Source organism: Salmo salar, chromosome ssa01, assembly GCF_905237065.1.
Source record: "Salmo salar chromosome ssa01, Ssal_v3.1, whole genome shotgun sequence".
Classification (NCBI taxonomy): domain Eukaryota; kingdom Metazoa; phylum Chordata; class Actinopteri; order Salmoniformes; family Salmonidae; genus Salmo; species Salmo salar.
In genome coordinates, this window is record NC_059442.1 from 135,748,933 (window position 1) to 135,775,271 (window position 26,339).

At 44.0% G+C, this 26,339-nt stretch overlaps 2 protein-coding genes across 3 annotated transcripts; both read left to right on the forward strand.

The window, feature by feature from the left end:
• Positions 1 to 806: 806 nt before the first annotated feature.
• On the forward strand, positions 807 to 13,595 carry pigo (phosphatidylinositol glycan anchor biosynthesis, class O). 2 transcript variants are annotated; one of them, XM_014131980.2, is made up of 11 exons: positions 807 to 957; positions 1,568 to 2,046; positions 2,189 to 2,332; positions 2,423 to 2,546; positions 2,756 to 2,915; positions 3,042 to 3,224; positions 5,091 to 6,687; positions 11,713 to 11,916; positions 12,160 to 12,350; positions 13,119 to 13,189; positions 13,368 to 13,595. In XM_014131980.2, exons 2-11 carry the CDS (start codon positions 1,569 to 1,571, stop codon positions 13,495 to 13,497), a joined length of 3,282 nt encoding a protein of 1,093 aa, XP_013987455.1. In that variant the 5' UTR covers positions 807 to 957; position 1,568; the 3' UTR covers positions 13,498 to 13,595. The 2 variants fall into 2 exon arrangements, with proteins under 2 accessions (XP_013987455.1, XP_013987445.1); XM_014131970.2 differs by having other exon boundaries at positions 851 to 1,077.
• An 8,761-nt stretch (positions 13,596 to 22,356) lies between these two features.
• LOC106565855 (C-C motif chemokine 19) lies at positions 22,357 to 23,700 on the forward strand. Its single transcript, XM_014133457.2, has 4 exons — positions 22,357 to 22,607; positions 22,874 to 22,994; positions 23,122 to 23,246; positions 23,407 to 23,700. The coding sequence occupies exons 1-4, from the start codon at positions 22,547 to 22,549 to the stop codon at positions 23,421 to 23,423; spliced, it is 324 nt and encodes a 107-aa protein (XP_013988932.1). The 5' UTR covers positions 22,357 to 22,546; the 3' UTR covers positions 23,424 to 23,700.
• Positions 23,701 to 26,339: the final 2,639 nt, after the last annotated feature.

Consider the following 26,339-nt stretch of genomic DNA (forward strand, 5'->3'; position numbering starts at 1 on the left):
AAAATAAATGGTGCCGTCTGCTTTGCTTAATATAAGGAATTTGAAATCATTATTTATTATTTTGAAACTTAAGTATATTTTAGCAAATACATTTACTTTTGATACTTACGTATATTTAAAACCAAATTCATTTAGACTTTTACTCAAGTAGTATTTTACTGGTTGACTTTATTTTCTATTAAGGTATCTTTACTTTTACTCAAGTATGACAATTTGGTACTTTTTCCACTACTGGTGTGTAAACTGTTGGGGTGCCCATGGTGCTGGAGATCAGAGGTGTCCTTTGAGAGAAAGGCAGGATAAGGTTGCCAGGATCAGAGTAGTGCAGAAGGTGTCGTATGCTGAGGCAGTGAAGAGAATAGTAGAGGAAAATGGGTCCAGGGTAAGGGATCCTATGAGGATACCTGTGAGTAGGCCCGAGGCCTATAGTGATATGAATAATGTGCTTCAGTAAGGTTGCTTTTTTGGTGTTCATGGCCCTGGTTGTCGATTGTACCGCAGGAATGGAACGTAAATCACAGAGGATAGATGTTGTGGTGGCAGTTGCAGAGAAGTACTTGGGTGTCTTAGATTTTACTGCGGAAGAGTTACAGGATGTTTTGAATGATAGTGTTCCGTCCTTCCAGGCTGCTGGCCTGGAGTAGGATGAGATAGGGCCAAAGTAGTGGAATAGTGGTGAGATTTTAATGTAAGCAGGGTTACTTAGTAGGGAAATGTTTTCACATTGTGTAATTAATTCGTACTACAGAATAGTAGGCTGATACACAGCCGATACAGTAGGTGGTAGCATGCAATTATTATTTATATATATTTTTTGCAGACCACAATAATACCAAAGAAGAAGAAGTATATACCGGAAGTGGGGTTACAGCGAAAGGTGACCGTGTAGGGACATGCGCTTCCGATCTGCTAGGCGCTGGTAGTTGAATGAATAGCTGAGCTGGAGTCCCAATGAAGGTAAGAGGGAATATTATCGCACTGTGTGTACCTGAGGCACCTGTCTCGTTGCTGGCGGTCGTGTATACACTCGTTATCGACAAGACCCGTCTCAGAGAGGACAAAACGGAGCTCTACAAGGTCAGTAACGTTAGCTAGTAACGGTACAGATTGGTAGCTAGGCTAGCTAGCACTAGCAACTGATCAGCGATATGGCTGTTGCATTTAAAACAGATCATGTAAATAGCTACGTGGTAACAAGTTACAAGTCCAGCTCGCTAACTTGAATTCTAACGCAGCCAGTCTTAAGGAAAGGACACGTCAGATAATTTAACTTTTTGGCCCATGGTTATGGATGCTATGGCACTTCTTGTGTACCAGTAGCTAGCGAACGTTAGCCAGTTTGCTGTTAGTGGTAGCCTACGGTTACATAGAGGTTGAATGTGTACATATATTGCAAGATTCTATACTATTTTTAAATCACGTTAGAAATGCTGCCGCTATAGCAATGAACGTGATTATGAGTTGGCTATTGACATTTGTATGTCATGATCAAGATTCCAGCTACAACCAGCAAATTGTTTCTACACTCATGCATTTGGCCCATATACAGTCTATGATCTGTCCCTAGGATGAAGAGACTCCCCATCCTAGTTCTGCTCTTGTGGCTGTGTGCCATGTTCTACATTGGCATCTTCCTGTTTGTGGGCGGCTTCCTGCTGGTGAGGCTGGAGGTCAACCGGACCAGCACCTGTGGGGATGTTTTGCTGCCAGGGGGCCAGCAGGGGGACTTTTGCCAAGGACAGCCACGCTTCCGCAAAGCTGTGGTTCTCATCATAGACGCCCTGAAGATCGACTTTGCCCGCTTTGACCCCGCAAACAAAGAGCCCCGCCCTTTCGAGAACAAGCTGCCCGTGCTGGAGGAAGTGACCTCATCAAAGCCCTCCCATGCCCGCCTGTTCCCATTCCGTGCCGACCCCCCCACCACCACTATGCAGAGGATCAAGGGCTTCACCACAGGCTCCCTGCCCACCTTCATTGATGTGGGCAATAACTTTGCCTCCAGCGCCATCCTGGAGGACAACCTAGTTCACCAGCTAGCAGAAGTGGGTGAGTGACAGTCTATAAAGTCTGGCTCAATTCGCTATCCTGTAAGTAAAACATTTAAGGTTATACTCAGAAAGGCACAGATGGGACATGATGAAGATTTGAACTCGGCTTTGCCTGATTATTCCCTTTCTCCTTTCTATAGGCAAGAGAGTGGTCTTCATGGGTGATGACACATGGGAAAGTCTCTTCCCCAAAAAGTTCCACCGTTCCCTGCCCTTCCCCTCTTTCAATGTCAAGGATCTGCACACAGTGGACAATGGAATTCTGCAGCACCTGTACAACATCAGTAAGCATTGGCAGACAGCCAGACACATTTGCATTTGTGGTGTACAGTATTGGACTTCTCCTTCACATCTCTCTCTCCTCTCTTCCTCAGTGGTAAGTGATGACTGGGATGTGCTGGTAGCTCACTTCCTGGGGGTGGATCACTGTGGCCACAGGTTTGGTCCTGACCACCCGGCCATGGCTGACAAGCTCACCCAGATGGATGGGGTCATCAGGTCAGTGGGAATTATAAGGTCTCCTGGCCACAGTAGCACTAGGCTATATCATACTCTCTTAGATTCAGTAGTACAGAATGTAATATCAATGCCATTTTAAAGAACTGTCTTTAGGATTGCATTTGTACAATGCTCTCTAAAATACTGTGTGCGGTATGTCAGATGACATACCATGGCTCTACCAGTCTGACCATTGTTTTGTCCCCAAGATCTGTGCTTGATCGGCTGCAGAATGACACCCTTTTAGTGGTTATGGGAGATCACGGTATGACAGATACAGGTGACCACGGGGGAGAGAGCCAGAAGGAGACTGATGCTGCCATCTTCCTCTACAGCCCCTCTCCCCTCTTTCCAGCATCCCCTTCCCAGGTGAGTATAGCAGCTGCACATTCCCACCATTCCTATAATATCCTCAACAATCATGATAGGAATAGTGAGTGTTGCATTAATCATTCCACATTTAATGACCCTTGTTTTGTCTCTGTCTCCCTGTAGAGTGATCCTGAGATGGTGCCCCAGACAGACCTGGTGCCTACCCTGGCCCTGCTCCTGGGCATCCCCATCCCCTACAGCAGTGTGGGACAGGTCCTGCTGCCTCTGTTCCCTGCAGACAGCCAGACAGGAGGTGCACCAGCAGGTCTCAGCCAGACAGAGGCACTGTGGATCAATGCCAAACAGGTAATCCCAAAGATCTGTTATCATGTCAGATGCACATGTGATGTATGTTGAACATTACAATTGGCTGCACATTTGTTGTACGGTATACCGAAACTTCTGTACTTTTTTGATACTAGAACATGGAAAATGATTCAGTACTAGAATTTGTTACTTTCAGTACTTCTCTCACATCATCTACTGATTTGAGAGAGGATCAACTCTCTATAAGTGCAGCTGATGTCCCCTTATAGCGCAAGCTCACCGTACCTGCTCCACTTATTCATTGCTAGCTTTAGCCTGTACTGAGGAACCGCTTCCCTCACTGGGAGTCTGGGCTGCATGTTAGCTCCTCACTCATGCTACACTGAAGTTAACACACTTCAATAATATGGCATGTAGAAATGTTGCAACTGTTTAGAAAATAATTTCCATTACAGGCTAGAACACTTTACAATGCAAGAAGATACAGGTAGCTTCCAGCTTTGTAGGCTAACTTTCCTTGCTAGCTTACAGGTGAAGCTAACATCAATTCATGACCCTTGTACTTTGTTTGTGATAATATGCAAACCATAATGCAAAATATGATGATTTTTAAAGCTCATTGTCACCAAAAACATAGTCATTGCAAAAAAATGTATTCATTCACTTCATCTCCCTCGCCTCAGCCACGTCTCTCCTGTCTCTCTCGCTCTGTGTGAATGAAGTAATTTTACATTTCATTTTTAGTCATTTAGCAGACGCTCTTATCCAGAGCGACTAACAGTAGTGAATGCATACAATTCATACATTTCATAAAACATTTTTCGCCGTACTGGTCCCCCGTGGGAATCGAACCCACAACCCTGGCGTTGCAAACACCATGCTCTACCAACTGAGCCACACGGGATAAAGAGATATGGCGCACTTCTATGCAAATGTTGTTCATCAGTTCAATACAATAAGTCCCAAATGGAAAGGAAACAGATTGTTTTATGTCTATAGCCCTTTGAAATCAGCCAAGACAAGCTCAATAACTCAATGCATGCCCACACTCCTATTGAATATGCATTCACTTGTAATGTGGATAGGCTACATCTTGATTGACTCAATTTGTCAATAGAGATTTACCATTCAAATAAATGATTACCGTTATGTAGTTATACTGAACATAAATATAAACGCAACAATTTCACTCAATTGAAATAAATTAATTAGGCCATTGGTGGGCCTGGGAGGGCATAGGCCCATCCACATGGAAGCCAGGCCCACCCACTGGGGAGCCAGGCTTAGCCAATCAGAAAGAGTTTTTCCCCACAAAAGGACTTTATTACAGACAGAAATACTCCTCAGTTTCAGACGATCCCGCAGGTGAAGAAGCCGGATGAGGAGGTCCTGGGCTGGCATGTGTAATGATCAAGCTGTTTAATCAGCTTCTTGATATGCCACACCTGTCAGGTGGATGGATTATCTTGGCAAAGGAGAAATGCTCACTAACAGGGATGTAAACAAATTTGTGCACAACATTGGAGAGAAATAAGCAATTTGTGCGTATGGATAATTTCTGCGATCTTTTATTTCAGCTCATGAACATGGAACCAACACTTTACATGTTGCGTTTATATTTTTGTTCAGTATATATTGGTAAAAACAAAGTCAAATTGATTGTAAAATTGATTTCATTAATGCATACATGGCTATCTCTGAAAAATGGCATGACTGATATTGAACTCAAAAGATCTTTCTGGATCAAGTCCCGTTCTGTGACTTTGGCTAATACATCTTGTTTTGACGTGGTATCAAGCATGGTGATGGTATTGTGATGCTAAACCTGGTGTCGGTATCGAAGCCAAAATTCTGGTATCGTGACCACACAAATGATAAATTTGACCCTTTTTTGTCTTTTTGAAGGTCAACCGTTTCCTAGAGACCTATTCCAGCATGGCCAAAGACATCCCTCCAGAGAGTCTGTCTCAGCTGCAGGCAGACTTCTCCCGCCTCTCCTCCAAGTACCTCAGCACCGTCAAAGAGGGCCGTTCTCCCACCCCAGAACTAGTGGCCTCCCTGCAGGAGTACCTGACCTCTGTCCGGGACACCTGCCGCGCCACCTGGGCCCACTTCAACCCAGCCAAGATGGCTGCCGGCATAGCTGTCCTGGCGTGTGCCTGCGTGCTGTGTTACGTCCTCTCTGAGATGTCCTCTGTGCTGGTGAGGGAGAGTGGTCTGCTGAGGGTCCCTCTGGTGGCAGCCACTGTGGTGGGGGTGTGTGTGGCTGCAAGTCAGCTGTTCACCCAGGGCTATGCTGAGGGGTCCTGGTGCCTGGCGGCTGCAGCCCTCTCCTCTGAGGTACTGGTCCTCTGGAGAGCCCGACGGGCCAGGAAGACTACAGCGGCTGAGGGTGGAGAGGTGGCCCCAAGACGTGGCTGGCTGACCTTGCCTCGCTTCTTATTAACCCCTCCCCTCCTGGTGCTCCTCCTGCGCTGTGCCTCCCTGCTCTCTGACAGCTATGTAATAGCAGAGGGCCGTGTGGTCACCTTTCTGCTCTTCTCCCTGAGCCTCTATGTCCCCTTCCATCTCAACTGGGACGGCCTCCTGCTGCCCCCTGTCCATGACCCCCTGAAACCCGCTGGGCTGCTGCCCTCCCCAGTTCTGTCCCCCTTAGCCGTGAGGAGGGAGAGCAGCACCTTCCTGGCCTGCCTGGGTGTGTTAGTGGGCTCTCTCTACCTCTCCCTCTTCTTCCACGGCTGTCGTGAGGAGCAGGGCTCCTGCCAGCCCTCCCCGTTCCTCTCCCCCCTGTCACGGGTGCAGGACAGCCGTCTGAAGAACCTGCACTACATCCTGTCTCTGGCCTCTCTGGGCGCCTGGACCTACCTGCTGCGGCGCTGGCTGCGGCACTACGGCAACCTGAACAGCCCTGGTGGCACGGTGTTCACGGCCCGCTGGATCCTGCCTCTGCTGTCTGTCTGTTTGGGGCTCCACTGGGCTGTGGCTGCCACCCCAGAGGACAGCTTTCGGAACCTGGCTGAGCTGATCAGCTTGGGCCAGCGGGCCCTCCCCAGGGTTGCCTTCTCTCTGCTGGGCGTAGGGCTGGCGCTGCTATGGCTGGACCCGCTCACCGTATTTATCAAGAGCAGGGCTGCAACCCCTGTCCGAGGCCCTGTATCGCTCCCCCCACCCCGCTACCGGGCCAGCACGGGCATCAGCACCCAGGCAGAGCTGCACCACCTTATCCCCCAGCTCTACCAGCGCATGCGCCGCTCCCTGGAGGATGGAGAACCAGCCAGGGTTCCTGAGGGGGGCGACCGGCCTGCCGTGGAGGCCTACGGGTTGGGTACGGTCTACTCGGCCCCCGTGGTCCTGCTGTGCGGCCTGCTAGGGCTGGGCCTGCTGCTGCTGCATCCAGAGGGCATGTCCCTGTCCTTCCTGCTGCTGCTCCTGGAGATGGGAGCCCTGCTGCAGATACACGCCTCCTCCACTACCCTCAAAGCCCTGCAGGGGGCGCACTCTGGTAAGCTGCTCACAGTGTGTGATCAATGGTCTGACTATTTGTTCCTCTTTTCATCTTTTATAACATGCCTGTAATTTTTACTTTTGCATATGTTGCATGTTTGTCTCGAACTAACTACTAGAGATACTAATGATTATGGATTTATCTTATTTGCCCCTGACTTATTTGTACCCTGCCCTGAACTTTAGTAACTGTCACTGGCCGGCTACCACCCGGTTACTCTACCATGCACCTTAGAGGCTGCTGCCCTACGTACATAGTCATTGAACACGGGTTACTTTAATAATGTTTACGTACTGTTTTACCCACTTCATATGTATATACTGTATTGTAGTCAAGGCCTATCCTATTTAACTATTGCTGTTCATTATACTATTTTTCAGAATATACAGTGCCTTGCAAAAGTATTCACCCCCTTGGCATTTTTCCTATTTTGTTGCCTTACAACCTGGAATTAAAATTGATTTTTTTGGAGGGTTTGTATCATTTGATTTACACAACATCCCTACCACTTTGAAGATGCAAAATGTTTTTTGTTGAGAAACAAACAAGAAATAAGACAAGCACACTGAAGTTCAGCTTTTTTAACTATTCACCCCTTCAAAGTCAATACTTTTTGCAGCAATTACTGGGATGGGCAAAACTGTTCCAGCTCCTTCAAGTTGGATGGGTTCCGCTGGTGTACAGCAATCTTTAAGTCATACCACAGATTCTCAATATGATTAAGGTCTGGGCTTTGACTAGGCCATTCCAAGACATTTAAACGTTTCCCCTTAAACCATTAGTGTTGCTTTAGCAGTATGCTTAGGGTCATTGTCCTGTTGGAAGGTGAACCTCCTTCCCAGTCTCAAATCTCTGGAAGACTGAAACAGGTTTCCCTCAAGAATTTCCCTGTATTTGGTGCCATCTATAATTCCTTCAATTCTGACCAGTTTCAAAGTCCCTGTAGATGGAAAAACATTCCCACAGCATGATTCTGCCACCCCATGCTTCACTGTGGGGATGGTTTTCTTGGGGTGATGAGATGTGTTGGGTTTGCGCCAAACATAACATTTTCCTTGGTGGCCTAAAAGCAAATTTTTTGTCTCATCTGACCACAGTACCTTCTTCCATATGTTTGGGGAGTCTCCCACATGCCTTTTGGCAAACACCAAAAGGTTATTTTTTTTTCTTTAAGCAATGGCTTTTTTTTTCTGGCCACTCATCCGTAAAGCCCAGCTCTGTGGAGTGTAGGCTTAAAGTGGTCCTGTGGACGGATACTCCAATCTCCGCTGTGGAGATTTATAACCCAAACCTGATCTGTACTTCTCCAACTTTGTACCTGACCTGTTTGGAGAGCTCCTTGGTCTTCGTGGTGCCGCTTAGTGGTGCCGCAGACACTGCGGCCTTTCAGAGCAGGTGTATGTGTGTGTGTGTATGTATGTATATATATATATATATATATGTGTATATGTGTGTGTGTGTATATATATATATATATATATATATATATATTACTGAGATCATGTGACACTTAGATTGCACACAGGTGGACTTTATTTAACTAATTATGTATCTTCTGAAAGTAATTGGTTGCACCAGATCTTATTTAGAGGCTTCATAGCAAAGGGGGTGAATACATGTGCACCCACCAATTTTCCTTTTTGTAATTTTTTGTAACACGTTTTTTTTTTTTCACTTCACTAATTTGGACTATTTTGTATATGTCCATTACATGAAATCCAAATAAAATAAATTTAAATTACAGGTTGTAATGCAACAAAATAGGAAAAACGCCAAGGGGGATGAATACTTTTGCAAGGATATATATATATATATCCACACACAGTACCAGTCAAACGTTTGGACACACTTACTCATTCCAGGGCTTTTCTTTATGTTTGCAGTTTTCTACATTGTAGAATAATAGTGAAGACATCAAAACTATGAAAACACGTGGAAATAACACGTGAAATGGCAAGAACAGCTCAAATAAGCAAAGCGAAACAGTCAATCTGGAAAATGTCAAGAACTTTGAAAGTTTCTTCAAGTGCAGTCACAAAAACCATCAAGCGCAATGATGAAACTGGCTCTCATGAGGACCGCCACAGGAAAGGAAGACCGAGAGTTACCTCTGCTGCAGAGGATACTTTCATTAGAGTTACCAGCCTCAGAAATAGCAGCCCTAATAAATGCTTCACAGAGTTCAAGTAACAGACACATCTCAACATCAACTGTTCAGAGGAGACTACATGAATCAGGTTTTCATGTTTGAATTTCTGAAAGGAAAGCACTACTAAAGGACACCAATAAGAAGAAGAGACTTGCTTGGGCCAAGAAACTTGAGCAATGGACGTTAGACCGGTGGAAATCTGTCTTTTGGTCTGAGTCCAAATGTGAGATTTTTGGTTCCAACCTCTGTCTTTGTGAGACGCAGAGTAGGTGAACGGATGATCTCCGCATGTGTGGTTCCCACCGTTAAGCATGGAGGAGGAGTTGTGGGGGTGCTTTGCTGATGACACTGTCTGTGATTTATTTAGAATTCAAGGCAAACTTAACCAGCACGGCTACCATAGCATTCTGCGGCGATACCCCATCCCATCTGGTTTGCGCTTAGTGGTTTATCATTTGTTTTTCAACAGGACAATGACTCAACACACCTCCAGGCTGTATAAGGGCTATTTGACCAAGAAGGAGAGTGATGGAGTGCTGCATCAGATGACCTGGCCTCCACAATCACCCGACCTCAACCCAATTGAGATGGTTTGGGATGAGTTGGACCGCGGAGAGAAGGAAAAGCAGCCAACAGTGCTCAGCATACGTGGGAACTGCTTCAAGACTGTTTGTTTGAAAAGCATTCCAGGTGAAGCTGATTGTCAGAATGCCTTGACAGCTTTGCATACTCTTGGCAAAGGGTGGCTACTTTGAAGAAATGTCAAATATAAAATATATTTTTCTTAACACTTTTTTTTGGTTACTACATGATTCTATATGTGTTATTTAATAGTTTTGATGTCTTCACTATTATTCTACATTGTAGAAAATACTAAAAATAAAGAAAACCCTTGAATTAGTTGGCTTGTCCAAACTTTTGATTGGTACTGTGTGTGTGTGTCTCACACAGAAGAAAAAAAAACGATTTAATCAAATGTTAGAATAAGGTTGTAATGTAACAACGTGGAAAAATTCAAGGGGTCTGAGTATTTTCTTGATGCACTGTACATACACTACCGTTCAAAAGTTTGGGGTCACTTAGAAATGTCTTTGTTTTCCATGAAAACATGCATGAAATGAGTTACAAAATGAATAGGAAATATAGTCAAGACGTTGACAAGGTTATAAATAAGGATTTTTAATTGAAATAATAATTGTGTCCTTCAAACTTTGCTTTCGTCAAAGAATCCTCCATTTGCAGCAATTACAGCCTTGCAGACCTTTGGCATTCTAGTTGTCAATTTGTTGGGGTAATCTGAAGAGATTTCACCCCATGCTTCCTGAAGCACCTCCCACAAGTTGGATTGGCTTGATGAGCACTTCTTACGTACCATACGGTCAAGCTGATCCCACAACAGCTCAATAGGGTTGAGATCCAGTGGCTGTGCTGGCCACTCCATTATAGACAGAATACCAGCTGACTGCTTCTTCCCTAATGTGTTATTGCATAGTTTGGAGCTGTGCTTTAGGTCATTGTCCTGTTGTAGGAGGAAATTGGCTCCAATAAAGTGCCTTCCACAGTGTATGGAATGGCGATGCAGAATGGAGTGATAGCCTTCCTTCTTCAAGATCCCTTTTACCCTGTACAAATCTCCCACTTTACCACCACCAAAGCACCCCAGACCATCACATTGGTGTCAAGCACTCCTCCAGCATCTGCTAATTTTTTCTGCATCTCACGAATGTTCTTCTTTGATCCGAACACCTCAAACTTAGATTCGTCTGTCCATAACTTTTTTTCCTAATCTTCCTCTGTCCAGTGTCTGTGTTCTTTTGCCTATCTTAATCTTTTATTTTAATTGGCCAGTCTGAGATATGGCTTTTTCTTTGCAACTCTGCCTAGAAGGCCAGCATCCCGGAGCCGCCTCTTCACTGTTGACATTGAGACTGGTGTTTTGCTGATACTATTTAATGAAGCTGCCAGTTGAGGACTTGTGAGGCGTCTATTTCTCAAACTAGACACTCTAATGTACTTGTCCTCTTGCTCAGTTGTGCACCGGGTCCTCCCACTCCTCTTTCTGTTCTGGTTAGAGCCAGTTTGCGATGTTCTGTGAAGGGAGTAGTACACAGCGTTGCACGAAATCTTCAGTTTCTTGGTGATTTCTTGCATGGAATAGCCTTCATTTCTCAGAGTAAAAATAGACACGAGTTTCAGAAGAAAATTCTTTGTTTCTGGCCATTTTGAGCCTGTAATCGAACCCAAAAATGCTGACGCTCCAGATACTCAACTGGTCTAAAGAAGGCCAGTTTTATTGCTTCTTTAATCAGGACGACAGTTTTCAGCTGTGCTAACATAATTGCCATTTGGTTTTCTAATGATCAATTACCCTTTTTAAAATGATCAACTTGGATTAGCTAACACAACATGCCAATGGAACACAGGAGTGATGGTTGCTGATAATGGGCCTCTGTACGCCTATGTAGATATTCCATATAAAATCTGCCGTTTCCAGCTACAATAGTCATTTACAACATTAACAATGTCTACACTGTATTTCTGATCAATTTGATGTTATTTTAATGGACAAAAATGTGCTTTTCTTTCAAAAACAAGGACATTTCTAAGTGACCCCAAACCTTTGAACGGTAGTGTGCATACCTAGATAGATCCATACATGCATACAGACAGACAGACACACTCCGACATTGCTCGTCCTAATATTTCTTAATTCCATTCTTTTACTTTTTCGATTTGTGTGTATTGTTAGATATTACTGCACTGTTGGAGCTAGGAACACTAGCATTTCGCTACACCTGCAATAACATCTGCTAAATATGTGTGTGCGACCAATAAGGTTTTACTTTGATTTGACTTGTCTCTCCCTCTGCCAGGTGGCTTTTCTGTGCCCTGGACCCCGGTAGTGCTGTGGTCCCTGGCTGCCACTCAGTTCTTCCATGCCACAGGCCATCTTCCTACGTTCCCATCCATCCAGTGGGCTGCTGCCTTCGTGGGCTTCCCTAGTGGGCACACGGGCACCATACTCCCCGCTTCACTGGTCACCCTCAACACCTTCTCCTCACACATCCTCTTTGCAGGTACTCACCCGTTTACTGTGTTGTACAGTAAGAATTCTAATGTGTTTAGGTTGATTGACATCGTGGTTAATGTGGCTATAATCGTATCCCTCCAGACATTATTTCAGTCTATGCGTAATACCGTACCACATTTCAATACTGACAACCACTTAAGTTAATTGATGGCTACACAGTGTACCTGAATATTGATCATGAATATGATGGTCAGTTTATGCTGATGTGTCTGTATGTTTGTGAATACAGTGGCTTGTCCGCTGCTTCTCTTCTGGCCGCTGGTGTGTGAGGTGCGAGGGGGACGAGGAGGAAGAGGAGGGGGTGGGGAGGAAGGAGAGGACAATGCTATCATGGAGATGAGACTAAGGGAGAGTCCCCAGCAGTTCAGCTCTGCCCTTCTACAGCTCGCAACACGCTACCTCTTCATTAACGGGGCACAGGTAAGCACTATTAGAATAATATCATGCATATTTTAAGTTTATTTAAATAACAAAAATATTGCTCTTGACTAATCAGAATGACGCAAAATGCCACAACCGTATGCAGTTGTTTTCTGGGTGCTATTCTCCGGTAGTTTCTGGCTAACAGTAGCCTAGGCTATTAGCAACAGTGAAAAAGAAGTCTGAAGTTTGCCATTGTAGAACTGATTCTGTTCTGGTGAGATTTTTGCATTGATCTGTGTCAGGTCTCTGTTGGTGTGTGCCCGTAGGCTAATCGTTGTTTAAAGTAGGGAAAATAGCATATCGTTGTCAGGGCTGACCGGAGGGATAAATGCTGTAATAGTATAAAATGCCTTTTCATGTAAAACATAACCCATAGTCCATGAGAGAGACAATGATATTAAAATAATCACTTTGTGTGTCCTCAAATGTAGGCTACATTTACAGCTGTAAACAGTGTACTGTCAGCCATGTGACGTCTGAAGCAGCAGTAGCTCAATGGACCGTACATAAACACTACATTTTTAAAGTTTGTTTTTATTAAATTAAAAATTTCAAACGTCATGAAAATATGCCTGTGTGTAACAAGGTAACTTGAACTATTTCATTTAGACAACGTTTTAAAATAGACCTACATTTATCAAAATGAATACTCTCACAAGTGTTTGAATAATAACGCCCCTTCGGATAGTAGAATTACCATGCCCATCCCTAACACACACGCTACTGCTCTGCCATTGACTCAGGACCTCCTCTCCCCTGTTTCAGGTCTTTGCATCAGTCTGTGCAGCTGCTATCCTCAGGAGACATTTAATGGTGTGGAAGGTTTTTGCACCCAAGTAAGTATCTTTCCCAACTCACAGTAACCACAGCATTGGCTTTGTGTCATTCCTTCCTACTCTGTGTGATTGGGTTTGTCTAAGTCCCTGATCATGCTCTCAAAATGTGTCATCTGTCTTCTCTAGCATGCTATTAAGCATTATGTCTTCTCTTAACATGTTTCCTATATATTTGCAGGTTGATGTTTGAGGCCTCAGGGTTCCTGGTGAGCAGTGTGTTTGTGCTGGTGGGGGTGACCCTGGTGATGAGGGTGGATGTGGCAGTGGGGCGCTGGTTTAAGAGACTCCTCCCTGACACTTCCGGGTAGAGCTGCTATTGCACTGTTGCAATTGACCAGGGCCCACTAAGGCACCCTACACTGTACATCCCTCTCTGGTTCTGGGGGGGTGCAAGGATGGACAGAGGGGGGGGAGGAATTCGCCATAAGTATCTAGAAGGACTGAGGTGTTTGGGTGACTTGTCCTCTCAAACTCAACTTCAGTGTAGGCTGTATGATGTCAACAAAGGTGCTCTCTCCTCTTGCTCTGTCAATGCAGACGGACCACAATGGAACTGGATGGTTGGAACTTTTCACGTCCATCCTCAAAACGACAAACTCTAAAACCATTGAAGAACATCTGTAATACTCCACTTTATTCTCCTTGGTCATGTATGGGACAGATCCAAGCCTTCACAGCATTACTCTCCATTGTATTGCCTATCGGGTGGCCAGTTAATGAGGCTGTTTACAGAGTGGATGGGAAAGGGGCCTATGGGACCCACAATGCTCTCTGGCACATGCTCAGTTATGTATGACAAGTCAACAGGAAATGGGTGGATAGTGTGCAAAAAGCAATGAATTAATCCATCCCAGCAAAGTGCATTATGTCTGTCATCTCAAGTGTCTGCTGAAGGAAATTATCAATTCTTATCTTGTTTTTATATTTAAAAATGGTGGTTTCTTACTGCCAACACTGACGATTATATTACAATATTTTACAGCATCAGCAATAACTGTCTTAATTCATCTCGAATAACAGTATGATTTATAACAATGTTTTCTAATCCTCAATGTTTTCTAATCACAAATATACAGGTCTGTAGTCTTATGTGAGCCATTAAAGCACCTTTTCCCTTGGACAGGTGCCTAGCTTTAATGAATGCCTTGTGTGATGTGACTTGTTGGATGGGGAAAAAAAGAAAAAGTAGAAATTGAGGACATAAGCATTGACTGTTTTTATTTATTTCTCTGTGGTAGGTACAGTGTGCTGTAGGTCACTGGACAAGGACATGTTACATTTCTCACCTCTAGTCTGCAATGCATGAAACTGAAGGGATGTTATTTGAGCTCAGGTTGAATTTGCCCCAATGCAATAGAGCTCCCTTGCTCAAGCTGTCTAAGTGAATGATTGATGTCTACTTCTCTTGGCGGAAGGTAGTGGGTACTATATTTATGCCAATCTGAGTCATGCCTTGTTATAAGTGTTGGTGAGTTGATAGGTTCAGTTGCCATAGATTTTGTTTGTTACAAATACTTTTGTTAATATTACTTTTGTTTAATATAACCAATGAACTAAATTGATCTTATTGTGAAACTCAAATTAAATAGTTTGTACATTTATGAAAGTGTTGGTCCTGCTTTAAATTGTTTAGCTTATACTGTGTTCACAAATCCTTCATAAGCACTACATGTGTTACAAAGCATCCATAACAGTATGTCATGCTTTATAAAGGGTTCATAAATGTGACATGTTGTCACGTCCTGGCCAGTATATAAGGTTAATTGTTTTGTAGTTTGGTCAGGGCGTGGCAGGGGGTATTTGTTTTATGTGGTTCGGGGTGGTGTGTTTGTGTAAAGGGTGTTTGATTTAGTATTTCCGGGTTTTGGTTTATGTTTAGTTAATTCTATGGTTAGTCTAGTGTGTGTGTTTCTATGTTTGTTTGATTGAGAGTCCCATATATTAGGGTGTGTTTGTATGTGTTATTGGTGGGTGATTGTTCTGTGCTTAGCCGTGTGCCTAGTCAGACTGTTATTGTCGTTCGTTTTTTTGTGTTTGTTATTTTTTTATGTTCATTTTGAGAGTAATTAAAAATCAAGATGAGCATACACGTACCTGCTGCGTATTGGTCCTCATTCACCGACGACAACCGTGACAGAATCACCCACCACCAAAGGACCAAGCAGCAGAGGAAGGAGCAGACGGAGTTCGAGTTGGACTGGCGGGAGAAGTGGACTTGGGAGGAAGTTCTGGACGGGGCCGGACCCTGGCATCAGGCTGGGGATTATCGCCGCCCGCAGTGGGAAATTGAGGCAGCCAAGGCAGAGAGGCGGTGGTACGAGGCCAGAGTGGACGCGCTGAAGGAGATGCACGAAAGGCACCCCCAAGAAAATGTTTGGGGGGGCACACGGGTAGTTTGGCTAGGCGTAAGAAGAGCCGGAAGCCAGCTACCCGTGGTTATATGGAGGAGCGTATGGGGTGGAGAGCGCTATGTTTCGCTGAGTAGCGCACTATCTCACCCATACGCACGCACAGTCCGGTGCGCGTTATTCCAGCCCCTCGCAGGTGCCGTGCTAGAGCGGGCATCCAGCCTGGTAGGAGGATGCCTGCGCAGCGCATCTGGTCGCCGGTACGCCTCCGAGGACCAGGCTACCCAACTCCCGCTCTACGCACGGCTACCATCAGGCCCCTGCACAGCCCAGTCTGCCCTGTACGAGCACCCCGCTCGTACAGGGCTACTAGTTCCATCCAGCTAAGGCGGGTTGTGCAGGAGGTAAGATCTAGACCGACTGTGCGCCTCCATAGCCTGGGTTTCCAGCTCCTGTCTCTCCTGCGGACCCGGAAGTGCGTCAACCCAGTCCGACTCGTACTGTTCCCGCTCCCCGCACTAGCCTGGAGGTGCGTGTTCATTAGCTGGTATATCCGGTACCAGCACCACGCACCAGGATTATAGTGCGTCAGCCCGCCAGTCAACAGTCATCATCAGAGCTGCCCGCCAGTCAACAGTCATCATCAGAGCTGCCCGCCAGTCAACAGTCGTCAGAGCTGCCCGCCAGTCAACAGTCGTCAGAGCTGCCCGCCAGTCAACAGTCGTCAGAGCTGCCCGCCAGTCAACAGTACTGCCGGAGAGGCCAGACTGCGCTGAACTGCCGGAGTGGCCAGACTGCGCTGAACTGCCGGAGTGGCCAGACTGCGCTGAACTGCCGGAGTGGCCAGACTGCGCTGAACTGCCGGAGTGGCCAGACTGCGCTGAACTGCCGGAGTGGCCAGACTGCGCTGAACTGCCGGAGTGGCCAGACTGCGCTGAACTGCCGGAGTGGCCAGACTGCGCTGAACTGCCGGAGTGGCCAGACTGCCCTGAACTGCCGGAGTGGCCAGACTGCCCTGAACTGCTTCTGGGGTAGCACCTTTAAGGGGGGGGTACTGTCACGTCCTGGCCAGTATATAAGGTTAATTGTTTTGTAGTTTGGTCAGGGCGTGGCAGGGGGTATTTGTTTTATGTGGTTCGGGGTGGTGTGTTTGTGTAAAGGGTGTTTGATTTAGTATTTCCGGGTTTTGGTTTATGTTTAGTTAATTCTATGGTTAGTCTAGTGTGTGTGTGTTTCTATGTTTGTTTGATTGAGAGTCCCATATATTAGGGTGTGTTTATATGTGTTATTGGTGGGTGATTGTTCTGTGCTTAGCCGTGTGCCTAGTCAGACTGTTATTGTCGTTCGTTTTTTCGTGTTTGTTATTTTTTTATGTTCATTTTGAGAGTAATTAAAAATCAAGATGAGCATACACGTACCTGCTGCGTATTGGTCCTCCTTCACCGACGACAACCGTGACACATGTTTTGCTGAAGGATTGCATACGCTCTAAAGTAAGGTCATATTAGTCACATTACACCTAATCTCATTCCCAGACACTATCGGCCAAATGTGTGGAAGGTCCGGTGTGCCAACGCATCACACTTGGCCTTCATTAGTTAAGTTTCAAATGAAATAAATAGTGGAAATGGCCAGGGTTTAGCCATAATTATGATGACATACTTTACTCCGTAAGGTCACTCCTGTAGAATTCTATGGTCACTCCCACTAAGGCCAACTCTGAATGGTTGATATCCCAGGCTTATATTTCTTGTGCAATAACCTGGGGATGACATTACACCAAGAAACACTTAACTTGATGAAAGCCCCCAACCTAAAGAAGTTGAAAGTGGCTTTCTTCTGGAGCCAAGTTACATGTTCCGCAGTACACAAACATGCACACAAAAACAAGCCATATCGTGGGGTGCTGGGCCCAATCAGGTCTTTGACACATTCACCCACTTCCCCGCTGAAAGATCAGCTCCAGAATGTTGTCACCATTGTAACAGGTTGTAATCAAGCCCTGGTCTCCAGCATGGGAACAGAAGAGGAATACCTGGTGCGGTAGTCTCAGGTTGGACTACTCCAAATCAGCTTGGTTCTGACACACACAAACGCATTTAAATACCCCTCACATACTACAATAACCTGTGAATCTTCATAAATCAGCAGAATGTTAATAACCTATTTATTTACTCTTTGTGTAATGTCCTGTACTACTTAGTTTGAAGTGAGACTCCTTCAGTCATTCATGACGCAGTACTTCCATTTATAACACACATGAATTCCTTGTATCATAAGATGCTGTTCTGAGTATAAAGTCAGACACCTTTAGTCATAACACATACAAAAAGGTTTAATGATGTACACACATGTATTTACACTTAGGAAATCATAGATAAAAGCTAAAACAAATAAACAAAGACATGTTTAAACCATACATTTCCTTTATTTGTATTTTTTATTAAACAATACAAATAAATACATTATGTTTCAAAAAGTCCAGCAATGCAATTACATTGAATATTACACAGAGCTGTGAATAGTGTAGCTTTACCCTGAGCTGGCGGACAAATGGTTATTGCTTCTCTGCCTGCTGGAGGTACTGCATGTTGGTTCCAACCTTAAAAGTAACAACAAAGAAAGCTAACAGGTCTGTTAGGAAATGCCTTTTGTCACACCATCTGGATAAGGGCATTTCTGTGCTGTGCCAGAAACTCTAAATGGGGAGATGAGAAAATCCATTAGATTCATATTATAATATTCCTCTTTCCTTTACAAATCTCATGACGTGAATGAGACGAGACGTGGCCTTATCTAAGGGGAATTTTATTTTTGCTGAGCCTGCTAGCTAGCTTAATTTCGGCTAGCTAGCAATTGCTGTGAAGTCACCGAAATTATTAGAAATAACAATGGAGGTAAGTACAGTATGTCATTTAACTCAAACTAATTTAAATTACAATAAATAAAGGTTAAGTTACTTGTTTTTCGCTGTCCTGTGGCACCACAAGTGGGCCTTTAATTTTTGAACTCACATGATCAGCATCTAGTCAGCAACACTAAAAAAGTACGTCTGGGTCACAGAATTTCAGAAATGTTCTAAATAAAAGTCCCCAACAAATAGTAGAAAACTGTCAATAACCTGTATTCATGATATATGAAAATAATTGTCTAAACATGAACAATAATCCACGTGTTCATATTTAAGGGACATTTGCATTTAATGGGGGTTTAAAAAAAACATTTTCCAAGATCACATTAATGCCCCCAATTCGAATCACTGTGTATGGAATACATATTGGCTTATAGCCGGTAGCTGTGCATGGGTAAAATCACTGGAGAAGCCAAGCCAGTAAAAAACCCATGTAACAACTTATGTTGTGATATTTGCATGGTTTGCTCTATAACCCATTCGTTCATACGCCACGTGATATACAATAAGGCTGTGACAGCATAAAGACAACAGTCACACCATGGCGGAATAAATTAAACTACATCACAAAACCGGAGAGAAGCATCTGTCCGGTGAAGAGCAAGAACTATACTGGGTGCCTTGGTAAAAGTATTGTAGGGAATACTCAGTAAGGTGTGTAGAATGTATATATGGTGTAATGTCATGGGGCTCTGAATAATACGGAGTGTTGCTGGCCTTTTACGCCACCCATTCCATTGGCCACAAAGCAAATCACTGAATATGGAATACATAATCATCACGTGGCTTACTGAGCTACAGAAAACCGCTAACCAAACAACAGTACAGGGCATGCTCACTGAATTAAAGGGATAGTACACTCGAAAATGTAAGTTTTCCTTAGATTTTTCCCAGACTTCAAAAGTCATCCAATTATGTGGTCTAGGCATTGTTCGCTAGCAGCATACCACCCTGCATCCCACTGCTAGCTTGCCTCCCAGTCTGGCCCTCATACTGTATCATCACGGCCATCTAATCATCCCCGGCTTCCAATTGGCTCATTCCTCTCCCCTGTAACTATTCCCCAGGTCATTGCTGTAAATGAGAATGTGTTCTCAGTCAACTTACCTGGCAAAATAAGTGTTAAAATCCAATGTTGTTGTTTTTCTACTTAAAAAGTCTGAAAAAAGGTGAAAAATAGAAACAGATTTTAAAAGGCCCTACCGAAGTTTTTTGCTGTGCATGACTGCACTTTAGAGTGTGCATTTTTGGGGAGGTTGAGGTCAGGTCCAATATTGTCTGTGCACCCAAAAGGGAAAGAGGTTGGGCCATCCTAGAAATGTTTGAGTAATATAATATAATATATACAATTTAGAAGCTTTAATCGAAAGGGACTTACAGTCATGCGTGAATATATTTTTAAGTATGGGTGGTCCTGGGAATCCACTATCCTAGAGTTGCAATGCTCTACCAAGATGCATGACAGGGTTATAAATGCTTTGTGAAGCCTCAATTTAATATGATTTATAAGGTCTTTAAAGCACAGGTTTATGTCATATTTGACATAGTGGGTTATGTCACATTTGACATGGGTGGTTATGCCACATTTATGAACCCTTTACAAAGCATGACATATGGTTAAAGATGATTTGTAACACATGTATGTGGTGTTTATGAAGGCTTTATGAAGCAGGACCGAAGTTGGTCTGTCAGTCACACTAGTCATTACTAGTCACAGTCATTACAACAGAACAGCTCTGCTCAAGGAAGTTAGGCTTGAAATGTGTTGCTAATTGAGACATGAAACATGTGCAGCCCATTTCCATAGCTTGGTTCAGGCTGTGAGGTAGGAGTTGATACATTCTGTCGATTCAAGGTTACATCAGCAGTTTCCGTAGCTTTGTGAGAGGGTGGGAATCCCCTGCTGACTGCCTGACGAATTTCTGGGAATTGTAGCTATTGACCCCTGGTCAGGGTGACACTTGCCATAGGGTCAAACAGCCTTATCTCTGATTTTTGCAGAGTGAACTTGGGGCTTTCCACAACTCCCTGGCTCTCCTTTACCACCCAGTAGAAGATTAACATCATAATCATGTACAAATATGCAGTGCCACTGCTACAGCCTTTCCTTGAACACAAGGTTAATTACTAAAGATTACTTGACGAACACTGTCAGAGTATAAAGGAATGGTTGTGCAAAATAAGTGTGCAATATACATTGTTAAACAGTCTCGTACTGCTTATTTTAGAAGCTAGGATTGATTTGGTACGACATTGCTTTCTTGTGAAATGAGGTGTACATAGCGTGTCATTGTTGGTCTTATGTTATCTGTCAGGGATCCCTGTGGAATGACTTCCCAAAAAGCAAGTATTCTTGGAACTGTTACAATGAATTTCTGCTTGGCTTCTGGCCAAAAACAAGACATACCATTACACATACAACCCTCTTAGTACTGGCTAATTGTTTGTTGACTGGACATCTACATAACTTTGTAGTGGCATCGGCAGGCCAGCTCCAACTTTACGGTTGACATGAGGTGAGCATGGGGCAAATTACTCACCTACGGATGACCACCACAGTCTATTAGGATTTGACTGCTGCGAGGGGTTGTTAATTGTTAAGGTACTAAACATTCATGGCCTATGAAACAGGAGAACATGAGAACAGTCATTGGCACTGTCATCCTCCATTTGGCATCTTCATCAGGTCTCTGTAGCTCCAGCCGTTGGTAATTACATGTCTCTGTCACAGCAGAACAAAGCACTGACTGACAGTCCCCTTGTTGCCACTGGAGGACTGCCATCTATTGTGCCATGCCTTACTTACCTGCATAACCTATATCTCTCATGCCAGTACATTATCAAGGGTTCTCTTTCCCGGAATAGGCTTACCCAACAAAGATCCCAGCATAGATCTGGCAGGCTTTGAATAGAGTTATGTGAAACTGGTATGAATTGACACAATGTGGTGTTTATGTGACATGACACTTTGAAGAGACTTCACAGTGATTAGATAATCATTCCTAATAACCGATCTGAACACATTTTACGAGATACAAGTTTGAACAAGCAAGTTTATTAGGACTCTGATGGGTTTAGTTATGTGTCAGATAACAAAATGGGAAAAGGGCAGTGCCAGTACTATGTTCCGCAGCTTATTTTGTTACAAGCTACTGGCCCATTCTGTGTGCAGAGATATTCTAAACAAGGGAAGAGATTTAATGATAAGTATTGAGTATTGAGAAGCCACACTGTGTACCCCTTTGATAAAACGCAGTGTAAAAAGAGTTGTTCTAATCACTGGGTTTTGAAGGAGAAGGCTGCCTCTCTCTGGCTTGATCCATCATAGAGACTGGGTAGCATATAATAGCAAAACGAGCTGGAAGGGAGACACATTTAGCTCAACGCAGGATCAAAGGTAACACTAAGCCTTTGTCTCTCTTCATGCCTCATCAGTCTTCGTAAGCGTTTCAGCCTAGACCTGACACAGGGTTAGTAAGACAACCACTGGAATGTACATTTTATGCTATGGTGCATTTGAGAAGGTTCCACACAATTCATATCTGGGAGAGAGACAGGTAAGGGCAGACAAACACATCATAGACGTAGCCTGCCTCAGACGTGTGTGTTCCCTCTGTCACACAGTAAAACACATACATAAAAGAAAGAGTACTGACTTACAGTAACAGCCCCCCTCTTACATACACACAAACAACCACAAACCAACACAAGTTGACACAAGCCACACACATTAAAACACACCCACGCACAGGATTGTGGCCATCCTCTATTATCAGTTCTCATAGGTTGCTTATCTCCCCATCAACGGTGACAATGATTTACAGACATTATTGCCTGGAGGCGTAACTGCAGTGAAAGTATTCTTGAACTCAGAAGAAAGCACTGGCAGAGCCTCTATTTAGTTTTCTTTAAAAAGGTGAGAGGTCAAGGGGCGTACTGAGCTGAAGCATGGTTTACGGGAAATGGGTGCGTGACTTGAGGACAGTGAAAGTGAAAGGAGTTCTACAGTGAGGATATAAAGCTGTGCCTGAACCACAGAAGTCCATTGATCTGCAGATCCTTGTCTAACGCATTAAGACAGAGCACAACTGAGACAGGATGTCTTTACAGGTGGCTGCATTTCTTCTGTTGGCATCAGTCCTCTGGAGCCATGTAGCAGGTGAGATCCTCTTCTTTTCTACTGCAGAGTTGCTGTTATTACTACTTTTGCTGCAAGTTATAGTAACTACTCTAATAACCTCTTAGTAACATGATGCTGTGCATTAATCACTAGTTGTTATCATCATCTGTGGAACTGTAAACACACTCTTCATCTTCTCAAGAGAGTATTGAAATTTAATTTGAGTAGAACAGTATACGCACACAGAAGGGATACACAGAGGGTATAATCCAACCTGCTGTGTGTTTGTGTGTGTGTCCCTTCAGCAAGCACAGATCAGGCTATGGACTGCTGCTTGACAACGACCGATACCAAGCTTCCCCACAGAGTGGTGAAGTCATACAGTATCCAGACAGTCAGTGGAGGATGTCGGATAGCTGCCACTGTGTAAGCAACATTATACCTTCTACAGACTGAATTGAACCCATCACCCTAGCCACAAGTGAATGTTTTCTGCCTGTGTGTGACTGCATTGATGCAATGTGTCTGATCTGCCATTTACTTCTGTCAACAGGTTTGTCACAAAGAAGAATCTTAGACTGTGTGCTCCTCCTGCCACCAAGAACAACTGGGTGGCCAAACTCATCAAGCAACTGAAGAGGAAATCGCATAAGGGAAAGGCCAGAAAAGGGAAGAATGGTGAGCTTCTATGTAAAACTATGATGCAATTAAATAAACAATTCTATTAATGATACAAATAGTCAGTCATGGTGCTCATCTATATTCTTCCTTTAACAGTGAGGTTTCCCAACCTGTCTCTGTATTAACCTGTTACTCTATGTGCTTTATTTCTCATCAGGCAAGAAAAGACACTGAAAGGCTGTGGGTGATCCTTAAACCTCGGAGCTCCAGTATACGTCCTTTGAAAAGATTCAATATTTCAAATATTTAGTGAATGGGACTGAAAGTTAGTTCTCATTTTAAGGTGGATGGCGCTGTGATACCGTTTAATTATTTTTGACCAACACTGTGTCATGTGTCATGTATTGCAGAACATAATTGTCAAAATGTTGCTCACAGTTACTATAAGCTTGATTTTATATTGTATAGCTCATTTTATGTAAATAAATAAAGTGTTTATTTTTTTAAGAAACATTGCATTTTTCATCTTGGTATCAATGATTTAATAATTTCATTCAGTCAAATCCTTGGTCTTATATTATTGGGAAAATAAGTTATCAAATCAAATCAAATGTTATTGACATACACATGGTTAGCAGATGTTATTGCGAGTGTAGAGAAATGCTTGTGCTTCTAGTTCTGACAGTGCAGCAATATCTAACATGTAATCTAACAATTCCACAACAACTACCTAATACACACAAATCTAATTAAAGGAATGGAATAAGAATATATACATATAAATATATGGATCAGCAATGACAGAGCGGCATAGGCAAGATGCAATAGATGGTATAAAATACAGTATGTACATATGAGATGAGTAATGCAGATATGCAAACATTATTAAAGTGGCATTATTAAAGTGACTAGTTATACATTTATTAAAGTGGCCAATGATTTCAAGTCTGTATGTAGGCAGCAGCCGCTCTGTGTTTGTGGTGGCTGTATAAGTCTGATGGCCTTGAGATAGAAGCTGTTTTTCAGTCTCTCGGTCCCAGCTTTGATGCATCTGTACTGACGTCACTTTCTGGATGGTAGCGGGGTGAACAGGCAGTGGTTGTTGTCCTTGATGATCTTTTTGGCCTTCCTGTGACATTGGTTGCTGTAGGTGTCCTGGATGGCAGGTAGTTTGCCCCCGGTGATGCGTTGTGCAGAGCGCACCACCCTCTGGAATGCCTTGCGCTTGTGGGCAGTGCAGTTGCCATACCAGGCGGTGATGCAGCACAACAGGATGCTCTCAATTGTGCATCTGTAAAAGTTTGTGAGGGTTTTAGGTGACAAAATACATTTCTTCAGCCTCCTGAGGTTGAAGAGGTGCTGTTGCGCCTTCTTCACCACACTGTCTGTGTGGACCATTTCAGTTTGTTTGTGATGTATACGCCGAGGAACTTAAAACTTTCCACCTTCTCCACTGCTGTCCCGTCGATGTGGATAGGGGGGTGCTCCCTCTGTTGTTTCCTGAAGTCCACGATCATTTCCTTTGTTTTGTTGACGTTGAGTGAGAGGTTGTTTTGCTGACACAACACTCCGAGTGCCCTCATCTCTTCCCTGTAGGCTGTCTCGTCGTTGTTGGTAATCAAGCCTACTACTGTTGAGTTGTCTGCAAACATGATGATTGAGTTGGAGGCACACATGGCCACACAGTCATGGGTGAATAGGGAGTACAGGAGGGGGCTGAGCACGCACCCTTGTGGGGCTCCAGTGTTGATGATCAGCAAAGTGGAGATGTTGTTTCCTACCTTCACAACCTGGGGGCGGCCCGTCAGGAAGTCCAGGACCCAATTGCACAGGTAGGGGTTGAGACCCAGGTGCTCTAGCTTAATTATGAGCTTGGAGGGTACTATGGTGTTGAATTTTTTCATGATTTTATTATTTTATTTTTTAATTTCACCTTTATTTAACCAGGTAGGTCAGTTGAGAACAAGTTCTCATTTACATCTGCAACCTGGCTAAGATAAAGCAAAGCAGTGCGACACAAACAACAGCACGGAGTTACACATGGAATGAACAAACATACAGTCAATAACACAATAGAAAAAAAGTATATATACAGTGTGTGCAAATGAGGTCAGATAAGGGAGGTAAGGCAATAAATAGGCCATAGTGGTGAAATAATTACAATTTAGCAATTAAACACTGGAGTGATAGATGTGCAGAAGATGAATGTGCAAGTAGAGATGCTGGGGTGCAAAGGAGCAAAAAAAGTAAATAACACTATGGGGATGAGGTAGTTGGATGGGTTGTTTACAGATGGGCTATGTACAGGTGCAGTGATCTGTGAGCTGCTCTGACAGCTGGTGCTTAAAGTTAGTGAGGGAGATATGAGTCTCCAGCTTCAGTGATTTTTGCAATTTGTTCCAGTAATTGGCAGCAGAGAACTGGAAGGAAAGGCGGCCAAAGGAGGAATTGGCTTTGGGGGTGACCAGTGAGATATACCTGCTGGAGCTACGGGTGGGTGCAGCTATGATGACCAGTGAGCTGATATAAGGCTGGGCATTACCTAGCAAAGACTTATAGATAACCTGGAGCCAGTGGGTTTGGAGATGAATATGAAGCGAGGGCCATCCAACAAGAGCATACAGGTCACAGTGGGTAGTATATGGGGCTTTGGTGACAAAATGGATGGCACTGTGATAGACTGCATCCAATTTGCTGACTAAAGTGTTGGAGGATATTTTGTAAATCACGTCGCCGAAGTCAAGGGTCTGCTCAGACCCCAACCAAGAAGCATTAAAAATCGTGCTATAAATTCTCAGACAACCCAAAGATTCCTTGATGCCCTTCCAGACTCCCTCTGCCTACCCAAGGACGTCAGAGGACAAAAATCAGTTAACCACCTAACCGAGGAACTCAATTTAACATTGCGCAATACCCTAGATGCATTTGCACCCCTAAAAACTAAAAACATTTGTCATAAGAAACTAGCTCCCTGGTATACAGAAAATACATGAGCTCTGAAGCAAGCTTCCAGAAAATTGGAACGGAAATGGCGCCACACCAAACTGGAAGTCTTCCGACTAGCTTGGAAAGACAGTACCGTGCAGTATCGAAGAGCCCTCACTGCTGCTCGATCATCCTATTTTTCCAACTTAATTGAGGAAAATAAGA

What these genes read in the sequence shown, in the direction of transcription:
- pigo (XM_014131980.2), top strand. Translation starts at nt 1,569, where the DNA reads ATGAAGAGACTCCCCATCCTAGTTCTGCTCTTGTGGCTGTGTGCCATG. An exon ending in TCACCAGCTAGCAGAAGTGG is followed by an intron (nt 2,047 to 2,188) that starts GTGAGTGACAGT and finishes TCCTTTCTATAG; the next exon opens with GCAAGAGAGTGGTCTTCATG. An exon ending in TGGAAGGTTTTTGCACCCAA is followed by an intron (nt 13,190 to 13,367) that starts GTAAGTATCTTT and finishes ATATATTTGCAG; the next exon opens with GTTGATGTTTGAGGCCTCAG.
- LOC106565855 (XM_014133457.2), top strand. Translation starts at nt 22,547, where the DNA reads ATGTCTTTACAGGTGGCTGCATTTCTTCTGTTGGCATCAGTCCTCTGG. An exon ending in CCTCTGGAGCCATGTAGCAG is followed by an intron (nt 22,608 to 22,873) that starts GTGAGATCCTCT and finishes GTGTCCCTTCAG; the next exon opens with CAAGCACAGATCAGGCTATG. An exon ending in TGTCGGATAGCTGCCACTGT is followed by an intron (nt 22,995 to 23,121) that starts GTAAGCAACATT and finishes TTCTGTCAACAG; the next exon opens with GTTTGTCACAAAGAAGAATC.